Below are 15,537 nucleotides of genomic sequence, written 5' to 3'. Positions count from 1 at the left end.
CGCTCAAAATTGCTTAATTCACATGTTCATCAGGGGCTGATCTCCCTAAAGGTCTAATCCTCAAATTGAACCTGGCGTAAACACTTTAGATAAAAAAATCAGTGCACTTTTGTATAATTGTCAGCTAAAAAGTCTCGATTTAAAATGTAGTGGGGAAAAATACAGTTTAGTCAGTAGAACATGTAACATGTACTGGCTACCTCTGGGTTTGGTGGAGCTGTTGAGAGCCTTCATAAACCTTTAGATACCTGTAATTTGTTCAACTTTGACACAAGCCCAATGTGGCAGTGTTGATTTTTGTGGTCTGGCTTCTGTTTAATACCTTATAGTCCGTTATGCACTGTAGGAAATGAGAAGGATTTAATGTGAGTGGTGTACTATTGTACTTTTACTACATTTAAGTATTTGGATGACATAAATTCCCTTGCAGCAATTCTGTCAGATTGTATTGATAGGTATGTAGAAAATCCTGTCAAAAAACAGGTTTCTAAATTAAAGGTTGCAGAAATTGAAACTGGGTGGAGCTGCAGCTTTAAAAGATCTGCAATGAACTCCTGCAACAAGTTGTGTCTCCAGCGAAGAACATCTAGAAGGTAGGGTAAGGTGTAATCTGTCTCTCTTTCTCTCTCTGTGTGTGTGTGTGTATGCGTGTGTGTGTGTGTGTGTGTGTGTGTGTGTGTGTGTGTGTGTGTGTGTGTGTGTGTGTGTGTGCGCATGTGGGTGTGATAATACAGTGATAGTAGTAATTATTGAGATAACAGATGCCATGTATTATAGTCATCGCTGTCCAAAAAGACAGGTTCGAGTCTATCTGGCTGAAAAGTTGTGAGAATTAAAATCAGCTGGTTTAGTTAATGTATGAAACAAATATTAACTAAACCAGCTACAAATATTGCAGACATCTTTTGACTATATGCTAAGCCGGATTCAGCAGATTTTTAAAAAAATAAATGACTTCATACTAAATACTGCATATTGTATTGCAATTCCATTGTCATTATCTTTAAAAATTGATAATATCAATTCATACAATATTTTTGGCCGCCACCGTATTTATTTATTATAATGTAGATATGTGGATATAATCTTCCCAGCGTATTGCTGTGTATGTTTTTATATATATTTATTATTATTATTATTATTATTATTATTGTTGTTATTATTATTATTAATTCTTGTAAAAAAATACACCTCCTGTCAGGAATTATACATTCAAATAAAGAATGTCATATTTTTAACTTTTGTATTTCAAATACAGAAATATAAAGTTCATATACCTAGTGACACTGACACCAGAAATCCATGCAATCCTCGGTGACAGTTGCAATGTTCCTGTGTTTCAGAAAAATAGCTAAAAATGGAGAGACATTTAAATGACGATTCTGCCTACTTGCAGTCCTTTGAGTTGTTTTTGGAGAATTCCACTGAACACCAGAGCGTTAAAAATTTCGTCCATACGACGCTCCCAGACATCCTGGCCAGGTACACACTCACTACAACTGTATATACACAGAAACACACAGACACACAAGCATTTATATTAATATATTATCTCCTATTAATATAACATATCATATAATATAATATCTACATAACACTATAACAAAACTAGTACACTTTATAAAGTGCTATCGCAAACATTATTACAAACATTATGTTAGAGCTAGAGGTTCATTCAATGACCTCAATTTATAAAATAGCACTGAAGGCCAAAATATGCAATAATCTCCTTTAAACAGTTGATATTGAGATGTATCTGCTACTTCTGCTATATTTTTTTAAATAGCAGAAGTAGCAGTAAAGCTTCATAATGGCTCTAATCTGAGGTGCTGGTTGTTAATTGGTGATTTCTGAGGCTGGTGACTTTAAATGAACTTCTCCTCTGCAGCGGAGGTCAGTTTTGGTCTTGCTTTCCTGGGAAGGTCTTCATGAGAGACAGTTTCATCATAGTGCTTGATGGGTTTGGCAAATGTACTCGACAATACTGTTCTTGCAAAAACTGGTCCAGAAAGGCTGACCTCTGTGTCTTAAAATAACAACTGATTGGTGTTGTTACATAATTAACTAATTCCATGTGTGTTATTTCATAGTTTTGAAATCCCCAGTATTGTTGTAGAATGTAGAAAATAAATCACTAAACAAAAACAAAGAAATTTGTTCTGCAAATGATTTCCAAGCTTGTGCTTTTGAGCGAGAGTGTTTATACAGTATACTGTACAGTATATACACTCCCAAACACAGCTTCATAACTCCAAAATGATTTGACCAATCTCCTCACATTACACAGTTACTGTCCCTATTACACTTTATGTCAATTATACATTTAACCATTTATGACACTAATAAACTTAATAAAATTCTACATTCTACACTAATAAATAACTTAAATAACTGTTCAAAAGTATTGTGTTCCCTTACACCCCCCCCCCTGTTTTTTAAGCCACGTAGTGACATATGAATCATTCAAGCATAAAAAAAAAATTTAATGCATGAACCAGCGAGAAACTGGTGCAGATAATGACGAATAAGTAGGCCGGTGATTAGTATACTGGTGTTGCTGAATGCTTAGTAGTTCAAATGGACGAGAGGGGAAATGAGGTCGCAGCCGAGGTTGTTACATAAACAACCAGTTTTTAATTTCTTTATTTACTTTGCTTAGCCTGTCATGGTAAAAAAGAAAATCCCATTTCTCTCATTTAATCTACTTACAGTAAATTCATTTAATAGTAATAAATTGGGGGCTTAAGAGATTTGCACAGTACTGTGTGTTGTAATACCTTATTGTGTGTGATTATGAGAACTACAGTAATGCACTTCATTCCACATTTGTACTGTAATTTAAATTAACACAATACACTATTTACTCTCACTGTTTCTGCCTTGTACAGGATCGGAGCAGGAGAATCCAATCTGAATGTAATGGGAGTGGGAAGTGGATCAGGTAGATCTCTTTATTAGTCTATGCTGTTGTAAGTCTACAGTATATGTGTATCTGCATTATCTGTATTAAAAACTCGTATCTTTCTATAGGTGAGATTGATCTGGAAATTCTCAAATTGCTGCGTGAAAAGCATCCGGACGCCAAAGTGGAGAATGAGGTGGTGGAGCCAAGCAACGACATGCTTAACAAATATAGAGGTAAAGAAAAAAAAAGGTTTTCATTGTCTAGTATAATGCCATTGTAGCATGAAAAACTTCATCAATATAGTCAAATTTAGTTACTATCTTCTATAAACTAAATTTAAAACTATTAAACCTATTTGCACTAATTTTAAGCTTTTAATTTTTTTATTGGCAGATCTGCCAATCTGCTTACATGACTAATCAAACTAGTACAATAGTAAGATATAGGCTTTAGAGGCGTGAATTTAGTTTAATGTAAACTTATAAGAAATTCCAGCTAAGGTAATTACAGTGTAATAATATAAATTGTTCTAGTAGTTGACTGATATTCTAACATGCTTGCTACTGGAACCATTCCCTTGTGCTTTGCTGCATTCAAAAATGCAAACCTGCATTATTACACTGTTTTCATACAGTAAGTTCCACCTTAAATCCTAGCTCTATACATATGCTTTTAAGGCCTGTAGGGTTTAAAGTAAACAATAATTATTGTTTAATCTGTGTGTTAGGTTTAGAGTTTATATTTGAGTTAGGTAATAGTAATAGTAAAGAATTTTACAATAATTTGTAAAAAAAAATGCATTAAAATTAAATAAGACCAAAATTTCAGACTACTCATGCAGGAAAGTTTTCTTCTAGCGTTGTTATCAAAGACGCCAGCCCTTGAAGATGTCACCTTCACCTGGAATAAAATGACTGCAACAGAGTTCGAGGACGAATGGAAGAAAAGAAACTCTGATAAAAAGATGCACTTTATTAGCCTGATTCAGGTTTGTACACAAATAGTATTGCTTTGTGTCATTTTCTTTTTGTTCCTAATCAGTTTTATGTCTTTTTGGTAATCTTCAAAGGCTTTCCCTTTTGTTTCCCATTCTTTTTGTGTCAACTACACATAACTTATCACAGGGATATAGTGTCCAACAGAAGAACATCAAGACTAACCTAATGTACTGTTTTTCATAGATGCTGTACTATGTGAAGGATCCAGAGGCCACAGTTTCCTTCTACCGGAGTTTACTGCACAAGAATGGCAAAATCCTTGTCATTTTGGTCACAAGTAAGCACACACTCATTTACTTTTTCCTAACACACAATGGAGGGGAATTCCTGAGTGTGAAAATCGCTAACACATAACATTAACCCACCGCAGGAGAAAGTGCATGGGGCAGACTAATGAATGTCTACAAAGATCAGCTGGCCCAGGAAGGAGCTACCCTGCATGTTACAACTACAGATGTCAAGAGTTATCTGGATTCCAAAAAAGTTCCCTACCAAAGCTATAAGTTCAAATCCCTGTTGGACATCACAGAGTGTTTTACACCTGAAGATAAAAAAGGAGAGGAAATACTGGACCTCCTCACTGAGGTGATCGACTTCAGTAAGACTGCTCCTCCAGAGCTGAAGGATGAAGTGGTGGAGTTTCTGAAAAATCCAATCAACAATCTAGAAGTGAATGGCAAGATCCTGTTCGATTGTAGCATGGAGGCCTTGCTGATTGATGCATAGGTCCAAAACATTCAGATACACATAGCATAAAAATAGTTGTCCAACTACCATAAAAATGATGAGCAATAAGAAATGAACAAATAGTTCAGTGTAATTAATAATTTAAACATCAGGCTGTGACTCGTCATTTGTACTGTAAAATGAATATAATATGAAAAATATAAAGTGCAAACAATACAGTGTATAAATACAAAAGAACAAACATTAAAGAAACAAATATTTATAGACATGAATAAATAAGTTAATGAATGAATGAATACACTTATGATTTTATTAAGTAATTGTTGCATACCTCAACTTTTAAACATTGTCATTCATTGTTCCACAGGAATATCTTTACCACTATTTTTGTTTGCTGTACTCTGTCGTGATGATACCAAATATTAATACTCTAATTTAAAAAAAAAAAAAAAGATCTCATGAGTTGACCGAAATATACTTTAATAAAATCTACTTATTTTATAACCACAAGTGACATGTTTGTGCTGTATTTAAAATATACTTTTGTAACTGGTTTGACCAATGTTGCACGGGCAGCACCGGACCAAGTCGAGGTCTTACGGAAAAAAAGGGTCATTTATTTAGGAAAAATGGGAAAGGAAAAGGTTAAAGGAGGGAGGATGGAAAGGGAGGGAGGGAGTTTTGTGCACGTGCAGGTATGGTGGGCAGTGGCCCGTAAAATTCATGTTTTTCAGCATTGGAAACAATATTGTTTTAGACTAATTATACACAATTTTTTGTTTTACTTGGTCTGGCTTTTAGATAAAGTTCTTCAATGCGCCATCTGGCGGCTATTCAGTGAAACACAACACATTTATTTAAATTCCCAAATGTTGCATGTGGGATTTTGCGGCACAGTGCGCGCCAATTTGCACATTCTTAATCACCACATCTGTATTTTTTCTTGTATTTTTGTATGTTCATTCTATTTTATCTTTTTTTGTTATCATTGACTCAGAGTTTCTGTACAAAACATTACATTGGAATCAGGGGCGTTTCTAGGATTTTCAGTTAAGGGGGGCTCAGCCCCCATAGATGTTTAACACATATTTGGCTTGTTCAGAATCAGTACTTAAATGAGTCTTCTCGATCACACACTCTTTTTACCGTATAAACCTTTTTCTATGTACAAGTACAATCAGAAAAATGTAACCAGAAAACAGCATATAACTTTAAACTTACATTGATTATCAATATAAACAACACACCTATGAGGATGGACAGTGGAATAAACTGTGTGGGTGCCAATAAGGTCAAAAGTTTATCTGTTAATTCATTGACAATTGAAGGTTTTTCAAGTCACATGGGCGTAGGTCTCCAAATGAGAATAAAACATCTCTTTTTTTCATTTGAATTAAAAACCATTCCATCACCAGTTAAATATAAATATTAAAACTTTGATAATCATGTTATCTAGTTTAATTTAGTGTTTTAGCTACTGTTACGACCTCTAGGGGTTGATCATAACAGATAAATTATGAGTAAGGTGATGGATAGAAAATAACTACCACTAAGATAGATAGATGGATATCAATCTGATATTTATTTGGTTAATCAGGGATAAATCTTTAGGGGTAGACCACGCCAAAATAACAAACAAAAAGAAACCCCTGTTTGAACCTCTGTCTTACCTTTGATGAGAGGGAAAAGAAGTTATAATAAATACAAACAACTTCCCTAACTCCCTAAAGATAAACAGAGTGAAAAAATGTACAAAAAACTAAATTGGCATCTAACCCCCTACTTCCCTTTAAGTTAGGTAAATGAGTAATGTATAATAGATATTCATAATAATTTACAATAGTTGACAACGAAAATAACAAAAGCAAAATCTGCAACACAATATACAAAAGGGACTAGGTAAAACAAAGTCACAAGAAAAGAAGTAGCAAGAAATAAACACGGCAGTAAGTCTACATGAGAAGCAATAGCACAAGATGGCCTTTTTCCCCGGGGTGTTCAGGGTGTCGCCTTTAACTGAGTCAGGTGAGGAAATGGACCAATAGCAACATCCAGCCAATTAGATCCCGGACACACCCACCTGCAATACAGCATACATATACACACACAAGAGGGCAGTCTATCATAGACCCATAGCATGAATTCGTAACAGCTACATAAATAAGACAGTACTCTAGCTACTAGGCTATTTATTCAAATTCATTAATATAGAAAAACATTGTTTTAATGTAATTACACAAAGCATCTTTTTAATATCATTTTTTTTGTTACTATTATTTTAAAAAAGTATTTTTTCTAAATCAAAGTGACAAAAACCCTATTCTAAGACTAATAAATGTATTTTTACGATTTGGGATATTATTTAATACAATACATTTATACAAAAAAAAAGGATTTTTCTGTCTCTGTAAATCACACTGCTATGCAGTTATAACGAGTGTGTCACACCTGTGCCACCACGGCCCCGGGGAATAAGGGCAAGTTCACCGGCTTACTGAGCCACCGCTTTGTCTCACCCTAGTGTGTCTGCGTTGGTATGTCTCCCAGGAATGTCTGATTAGTTTCACCTGTGTCTCTTCCTTGTGTGCCTATTTAAACCAGTCGAACCCGTAGGCACCTGTCCGTTCACTGTTGTTTTCATGCCTGTCTATGTGTGTCAATAACGTTTGTTTGTTCCTTGGCTCTTTCCTCCTCAGGACTAAGCGGTGTCTGCAGGGACCAATATTATCATCACTGCACTGGCTACCTGTTCAGTTTTGAATTAATTACAAAATAGTATTACTTACATACAAGGCTTTAAATGGTTTAGCTCCCACATAACTAACCAGTCTTCTGAAACGCTACAATCCACCACGCTCATTAAGATCACAAAACTCTGGATTTCTTGTAATTCCCAGAATTTTAAAATCTACAAAAGGGGGTAGGGCTTTTTCATATTTAGCTCCAAAGTTTTGGAATAGCCTTCCAGACAGTGTTCGGGGCTCAGGCACAGTTTCCCAGTTTAAAAGTAGACTCAAGACGCATCTCTTTAATCTGGCATACGCGTAACTCATCCCATAACTTCATACTTCAGTACACCTATCCTGAATAGCAACTACGCTAATTCTCTCCATCTGTTCTGTACTTTTCCACCCCTTTCCGAGGCATCTTGAGATTGTACCAGCTTCAGTAGACAAAGGCCAACCCTGTGAGGATCCAGAGGCATCCAGAGAAGGACCAGCTCCAGCTGGATTCTGCTTTATGATGGTTGGAGCTACACGTCCTGCTCCTGTGCTCCCAGTGATCCAGACCCCATCTGCCCTCTGCACCTACTGACTCATCCCTATGCTGAACTGGACTTCATGTTAATTTAAAGAATTTCTGTTTTATTGTACTTTTAGCTGCATAACACACATGGTGTTATATCATCTCTATCTGGTATCACCCAAATGAGGATGGGTTTCCTGTTGAGTCTGGTTCCTCTCAAGGTTTCTTCCTATTGCCATCTCAGGGAGTTTTTCCTTGCCACTGTCGCCGTCACCCTTGGCTTGCTCATCAGAGACATTTCATTCATTTATCTCATTATTATCTAGACACATTTTTCTCACACATACACACATACAATTTTTAATTTTTTTTATGTGAAACTGCTTTAAGACAATGACCATTGTTAAAAGCGCTATATGAATAAAATTGAATTGAATTTAATTGAAGTTTATAGAGAATTTTTAGGGGGGCTGAGTACAAATGTTAGGGGGGCTAAGCCCCCCTAAAAATGGCCTAGCGACACCCATGATTGGAATACTGTCAGTATGTGTAAAAATGCTAGATAAAGTCTTTTGAATCTTGATTAATAGTGTATAACAAATAATGCATTATACTACACAATATTATAAACTATGTTGAATAATATAGTGTATAATTGTCACGCAGCGTCGACTGTGAAGACTGGCTTGGAGGACCCAAAAAATGTGAAGGATAGAAAAGAGGGAGAAGCATAAGCCAAGAACCAATACTTGGGGTGCTGTCTGAGGAATGGGTGATGCATAGCGTGTGCCATGGCCAACGCGCAGCTTGAGCGCGGCTGTGTGGGGAAATCAAAGCTGCAGCGTGCATGCAACGTTTAACGCGCAGAGATTGCATGCTTGTGTGATGGAAGCGCTTGTGATCAGACTTGGTTTCAGAACACATGCACCTGTATTTGGTGTTGCAGTTAACCTGGGGATTTAGGCAAAGACGAAGTTGGAAACGAAAGCAAAGGGTCAAAGACTTTGCAGATCAGTCAATGTAGCAAACAAATCCAATTCGTGAGGAAAAAGACGTAACCTGGGGAAGCAAAAAGGTCGACAACGTAAAAAACCGAGAAAGTATTCTTGGCACAAAAGACACGAAAAAACAGATAGCTTGGAGCACGCAATAATTCGACAGAGCATAGTTGATTGTGCGAGAGTTATGTAGAGCGAGGTAATAAAAGAAAATACGGAGCGCAGGTGTTCTCGAGCCGATGAATTAGGCGGCAAAACAAAAGCCGCCTAAAGGAATGTGGAGAGGAGTCACGGGTGATCAAGGTATGGCTTGAGGCGTGGGCGTGACCTGGCTATCTGTGACCATAATACAATACCGTAACCTCCATGCATTGCCCACAGCAACCCAACATCTAGCTAGAAAATTAGACTAATTGCATGTATAGCTTTAATTAATTATAAATTCTGTATTTAGTTGTTAACTTTGTTTGCATGAACAAGGGAAGAAAGAGAACAGTACAGTTGAGAGCAGCAGTAACCGAGAAAGAGAGCAAGAAGAACCAGGTACGAAGACCACATACTGTAGTTAAAGGCCTAAGCCATAGCATATTCTTTTAGCATAAATTGTGGCAGTAAAAACTAGTAATTGAAATATTAATATTAACAAATCAAATGTTTCATACTTCATTTTATTTAAAATAACATTTTATATAAAATATATTAAAATTAGATCAATTATAAAATACATGTTACATTTTCATTACAGGCTGAACCCCTATTGTGTAATCGTCAGCTGAAAAGTAACAAGTCTCTATTTAAAATGTGGTAAGTTAAAATACAGTTTCTTCATCAAAAACGTAGTCAGGAGAAGCAAAAAGTATCACATATGAGAAATATTCAAGTACTGATTGATATATGATGAAAGAAAACTAGTAACCTAATAACCCTAATAACTTAAAAACCCTAATAACTTAAGTACAGTAGTTGCCACCTCTGGGTTTGGTGGATATGTTGACAGCCTTGATGGACCTTTGGATACTTGATTTATGGATGACGTGATTTATTTAACTTTGATTTGTGTGGTCTGACTTCTGTTCAGTACTTCATATCCAAAATCCTGTCTATCAATTATTTTTATTAAAGAATTACTTTCTATCTGTGTACATTTCTGTATATCAGGGCTTCAAAACTATAGTCCTGATGAGGCAGTGTCCAACACAGTTTGGTAAACCTTCTGATCAAATACAGATGATTGTCATGTCGCTCTCGCGAAGGTTCGGACACAAATGCAGGGTTTAGACACAAGTCTTGTGCTTATTTCCAAAATAAACAAGATCTCAAATAACAAAAGAAAAGAAGTAAAGTCACTGAGAGTTCCTTAGGCTGGGATCTTGGAAAGGGTAAAGGATCAGATACTTTGACTCAATCAGTCCTGAGAAACAAGCAAGCAAAACAGGTTATTCCCTTGAACACAACATGCACAGGATCATAATTGTAGACGGAAAGGAAGCTACGGGGTCGGCTGGTATAAATAGGTTAACATACGAGGGAGACCAGAGGTGTTGAGTAACGAAGTACAAATACTTTGTTACCTTACTTAAGTAGAAATTTTGGGTATCTATACTTTACTGGAGTAATTATTTTTCAGCCGACTTTTTCACTTCTACCCCTTACATTTTCACGCAATTATCTGTATTTTCTACTCCTAACATTTTAAAAATAGCCTCGTTACTCCTATTTTATTTCAGCTTGTCATTCAAAAAACAAAAAAAAAACCCACAAAAAAACATCCGGATAAATCGTGCCAACCAGATGGAGTGAATTTGATTGTGGTTGGATGAGAAGTATAAAAATACCATTCCAACACCCTATTGGTTGGTACGCGATCCATCGCACCTGCACATGACATCACGTCACACACTCCAGCAAGGACGTTTGAATAAAATAGCATTTTCGGTTGATAAGGTTGTGATAAGTAGACGAAGATGTCTAGTAGAGCGAAATGTCACAACCAAGCACCAGCGAGGAAGGTAACAGCACCAGGAAGGTAACAGGAACAATATATATGTATAAATTATTATTTTTGATTAATCACTTGGATTAATCATTCATTCTGACAGCACTAATGTTTATTGTGAACAACCATACATACAGTACAAGGGTAATTGTTACTAAGCCTGCCCTGGGTGCACTAATTTTCTTGTATGTTGCCCTCACAGATTCCTGCAGCTAAGCTTGGATGTACATTTACATTCCAATAAAGGTTACCAATGACACGCCTCTAAAGTTTGACTTGTTGCACCATTAAAATACTTATAGGCAACTAGTTATCATATCTTCTTCTCCATAAAACATGTTAATGCTCAGTAGTACACATATATGGTTCTTTAATGTATTTGCATTGTACTAAAATGCATTATTTTGTCAATCAATTGCCATATACAGTATCCCAAATCACTATGGCCGGTAAAAAACAAACAAACACATTTTTAAAATTTTTTATGAGGTATTAGTGCAGTATATAGGCCCGTGGCACAGCCTAAGCTTTTATCCTTAATGCTTTTTCCCCCTCACGTTACTTTTACTTTTATACTTTAAGTAGTTTTAAAACCAATACCTTTACACTTTTACTTGAGTAAAAAGCTTGAGTTGATACTTCAACTTCTAAAGTCTTTTTAAACACTAGTATCTATACTTCTACTCAAGTAATGAATGTAAATATTTAATAATTTTTGACACCAGTGAGGGAGACACAGGTGAACCTAATTTAATGCTGAAGTAAGACATAAACGCAGGTAGACACACTAGGGGGAGACAAAGCGGCCATTTCTTGGTTAAAATACCAATGTATATTGACTAGGAATTTATCGTTTCTTATTTTATAAACTGTAATCCGTCTGGAGCCAGAAAAACTTTGAGCCAAGTAAAAATGAAACATAAGAACATTCTGCAAAAAGGTAATATTTGATAACACATCAACTGAACTATTTATTAAACATGATTTAGTGTATTCTTTCTGTCATGTAGCTAATAGAAAGAAGGCTGAAGCCCGTTAGCCCGTCTAACTGACCTCCCCTCACCCCATCTGAGGAGCGGCTCTGTCCCTTAATAAGGGCACCAGTGGTTGCTGGCATTCCAGGATGCATGTCATCACACACACCATGTACCACAAGTAACATGGTGAAATAATTTGTTTTCATTATATGATTTAGTAAAATTTCTATCTCTGTCACTTAAAAGCTTTTTGGACATGGTTACCGTTTTTTTGCAGGCTTGCTTTATGTAACTGCATATGATGTTTATGCTACTGTGATCTTAGTTGTATTACTTTGACATGTTTTTTCCCCTGCATTATTGCTTTTTATTTAATAAAATTGAGAATTTTATGGGTTGTATTTTCTTATAGGTACTGATAGAGGGATTGCTTTATTGGACCCTGCAGAAATGACAGTCTGTCACAGCTGTAAGTGTTTTGTTGTCAGGTACTTTTAGTTGCTTTTACATCTTAAGTTTTTTTTTTTTTTTTTGTCTTTTTTCCAGATACTCTGTATACTTGTATATTTCCACTGAAGGATGACGATGAAGAGACCACATCTGCTGTGACAGACGTGGACAATGCTGGTAGATCCACTGAGGTATGATGCATAAATTATAATGCATGCCCCCCTTTTCATTAGAGTAACAGTCATTGTTCTTTCACAGTACATACCTGGGGATTTACCAACAGATGAGGGTCTTTTAACCTCAGTGCACGAAGAAGTGTAAGAATTTGTGTGCAGTTGTCCACATTTAAATTTTACTGTCTGACAAATGTCATTTATGTAATTATTTTTGCCTTCTTAGTTGCCAGCAAAGGAGCTGTATAAGATCCATCTTAAAAAACAAATAAGAAAAAGTGACATGGGGATGGACTTTATACAGCTTCAAATAAAAGAAAAAAGGCTATCCATTAAAAAAGCTACTTCAGAAATTGAATTACTGGAGCATCGCCTTAAGGTGAGAACTTGTGTAAATATTAATCTGTTGCATGTTAAAAGTGTTATGTATATAAAGCAATGTATTAACACCACATTTTATTTCCTTTTACTTTCATTGTTTTTTTAGTAAAACAAAAAAATGAACTGCACAGCAGACCACTTCAAACTATTTAATAAAAGAACCTTTGACAAATCCTGCCTCTCAAAATTCTTCTATCTCTGTGTGCACAAATCTGTAGAGGTTCCTCTGGGCCATCTTTTTCAATACAAGGAGGGTGGCTCTCTTCTCTCATAGTGGCAATGTTGTGAAGCACAACACAAGCCACTATGATGTCGCATGCCATTATGACATTTGCAATATGCGGTTTCAAGAGATGTGTTAAGTAAATTAAGGATTTTATTGAAAACGCTCTTTCAAATAATCATTAAAGAATGAAAAAACAACAATTCATGGTCTTATAACTGTCTCCCGGCGGAAAAAAACTCGTATAATTTCTGCCTCCACGTCCATGGGATCATCATCAAAAGGGCACGTCATGCTGAATAACTTTCTGAAGCAAACTTACCCTGGAACATAATCTGCTACCAAGCAGGTTATCTTCAGAGAGTAAGTTGCTATGGTTACATACATACCCAGAAAGTTACCTCCGTTTTTGGAACCGAAAGTTGAGGTTATCGACTTACTTAGCCTTAAACTTACCCGGATATGTCACATAACCTGCTTTCTGGAAAACCCCCCAGATCTTATTCCCTGGGACCGAGGTGGCACAGGTGTTACAATGATTAAATTATAATCTTTTAATTACCAGCTTTTTACCGGATTACTGGATTTATTATTATTATTATTATTATTATTATTATTAAATTCATTTATGTAAAATACCTGATGTCAGGAAAAAATACATCCAAATAAAGAATGTAATATTTTTAAACTTCTGTGTCTAAAATAAATATAAGGAAATATAAAGTTAATATACCTGTAAGGGACCACCACTAGAGGTCACTGTTTTGTTTGTGTAGTTTTGGTTGGCAGACTCAGTTTTCCAGAAGGCACCTCGGTCAGGTGATGCGGATGCTCACCTGAACCGAGGTAGCTGATTAGATCTCCTACAAATAGCTGTTTATTCTGGGAAGCTGAGCCGAGCATTGTTTGTTTTCCCTGTCTGTGTTGTGTTGTGTTGTGTTGTGTTGTGTTGTGTTGTGTTGTGTTGTGTTGTGTTGTGTTGTGTTGTGTTGTGTTGTGTTGTACTCTGTAACTGGTGTATGTTCGTGGTGTTTCAGTGTCTGTGGAGCTGATTCCATATTGTGACATGTTGGGTTAGTGTTAAAGTTTATGTAAGTATTGTTGGATGTGTCCCCCATGTTGTTGTATCCCGGTAAGTTAAGCTATTTGTATTCTTGTAGCTGGGTACGTTTAACTACTAATCTGTATGCTCTTTCTTTCTGTCTCTAGTCTTGTCTTGTCACCAGCCTTGTCATGTCTGTAGTCCTGTCTTGTTTCAGTTCCATGCATAGTTTGTGTTCTTAGCCTCTGGTCTTACTCTTAACCCCTTGTCTAGAGCTATAGGGCCTATGTTATGTGTGTAATGCTATAGGGCCTATGTTATGTGTGTAATGCTATAGGGCCTATGTTATGTGTGTAATGCTATAGGGCCTATGTTATGTGTGTAATGCTATAGGGCCTATGTTATGTGTGTAATGCTATAGGGCCTATGTTATGTGTGTCAAGCTACTGAGCATATGTACTGGAACACCATAGAGCCTATGATGTATGTGTAAAGCTACAGAGGCGATGTAATGCTATAGAGCCCATGTTATGTGGGTAATGCTACAGAACCTATGTTATGTTTGTAACACAACAGAGCATATGTTATCTTTGTAAGCTAAAGAGCCTTGGCTTAGTGAAGAAGAAATGTCCAGCAGTTGGTTTGATTAGTGTTTGTTTTGTTTCTTGGTTGAATAAAGCCCCCCCCCCCTTCCCTCTGCACCTATGCTTGCCTGTAAGCCCACGGCAATTACAACAGCCATGTACCACCGGATCATGACAATACCTAGAGATAGTGAAGGTGAGGAGGCAGGTCCTTTCAGGTTTCAGTTTCTGATCTGATATGTTTTAACCACGGTTCCTGGTTGAGATCCCTTTTCAATGACATCAGAATTCCATGCAATCCTCGGTGACAGTTGCAATGTTCCTGTGTTTCAGGGAAATAACTAAAAATGGAGAGCCAGCTGAATGATGATTCTGTCTACCTGCAGTCCTTTGGGTTGTTTTTGGAGAATTCCACGGAACATCAGAGCATTAAGAATTTCATCAATATGACGGACCCAGGCATCCTTGCCAGGTAATCATTCACTGCAACTGTATATACACAGAAGCATACAGACGCACAAGCATCTCTGGTATGCACGCTTATGTGCCATAACACTATAAAATTAGGATGTATAAAGTTTTGGTGTGTGTGTAAAGCTAAAGAAAGAGAAGAGGAGGAATCAGACCCTCCCCTCTCCTCGTCTCACACACTAACCCTTCCTCTCATTTGTTTTTTTTTTTTTTTTTTTTTTTATACACACACATATATTAACAGAGACTGTTTTATTGGAAAAATTAACAAGAAACATCGTGAATGACACTCGCGTGAGCGCTTAGTAACGGAATCACTGATGTGTGATTGATGAAAAAAGATGTTTTACATGTGCACACATGATCATAGTGTTAAAGTAAACAGTACACGCATGGACGGACGTTG

The 15,537-nt window shown here is 36.4% G+C and overlaps 1 protein-coding gene across 1 annotated transcript; it reads left to right on the top strand.

The window, feature by feature from the left end:
• Positions 1–573: 573 nt before the first annotated feature.
• Positions 574–5,050, top strand: LOC128505624 (histamine N-methyltransferase-like). The gene is made up of 7 exons (XM_053476151.1): positions 574–593; positions 1,344–1,482; positions 2,889–2,941; positions 3,031–3,138; positions 3,763–3,893; positions 4,087–4,180; positions 4,274–5,050. Exons 2-7 carry the CDS (start codon positions 1,358–1,360, stop codon positions 4,627–4,629), a joined length of 867 nt encoding a protein of 288 aa, XP_053332126.1. The 5' UTR covers positions 574–593; positions 1,344–1,357; the 3' UTR covers positions 4,630–5,050.
• The last annotated feature ends 10,487 nt before the right edge of the window (positions 5,051–15,537 follow it).

This window comes from Clarias gariepinus, chromosome 17 (genome assembly GCF_024256425.1).
Source record: "Clarias gariepinus isolate MV-2021 ecotype Netherlands chromosome 17, CGAR_prim_01v2, whole genome shotgun sequence".
In the NCBI taxonomy this organism is placed as follows: domain Eukaryota; kingdom Metazoa; phylum Chordata; class Actinopteri; order Siluriformes; family Clariidae; genus Clarias; species Clarias gariepinus.
Note: the sequence above shows the minus strand (reverse complement) of the source record. Positions and strands in the feature narration are given on the sequence as shown.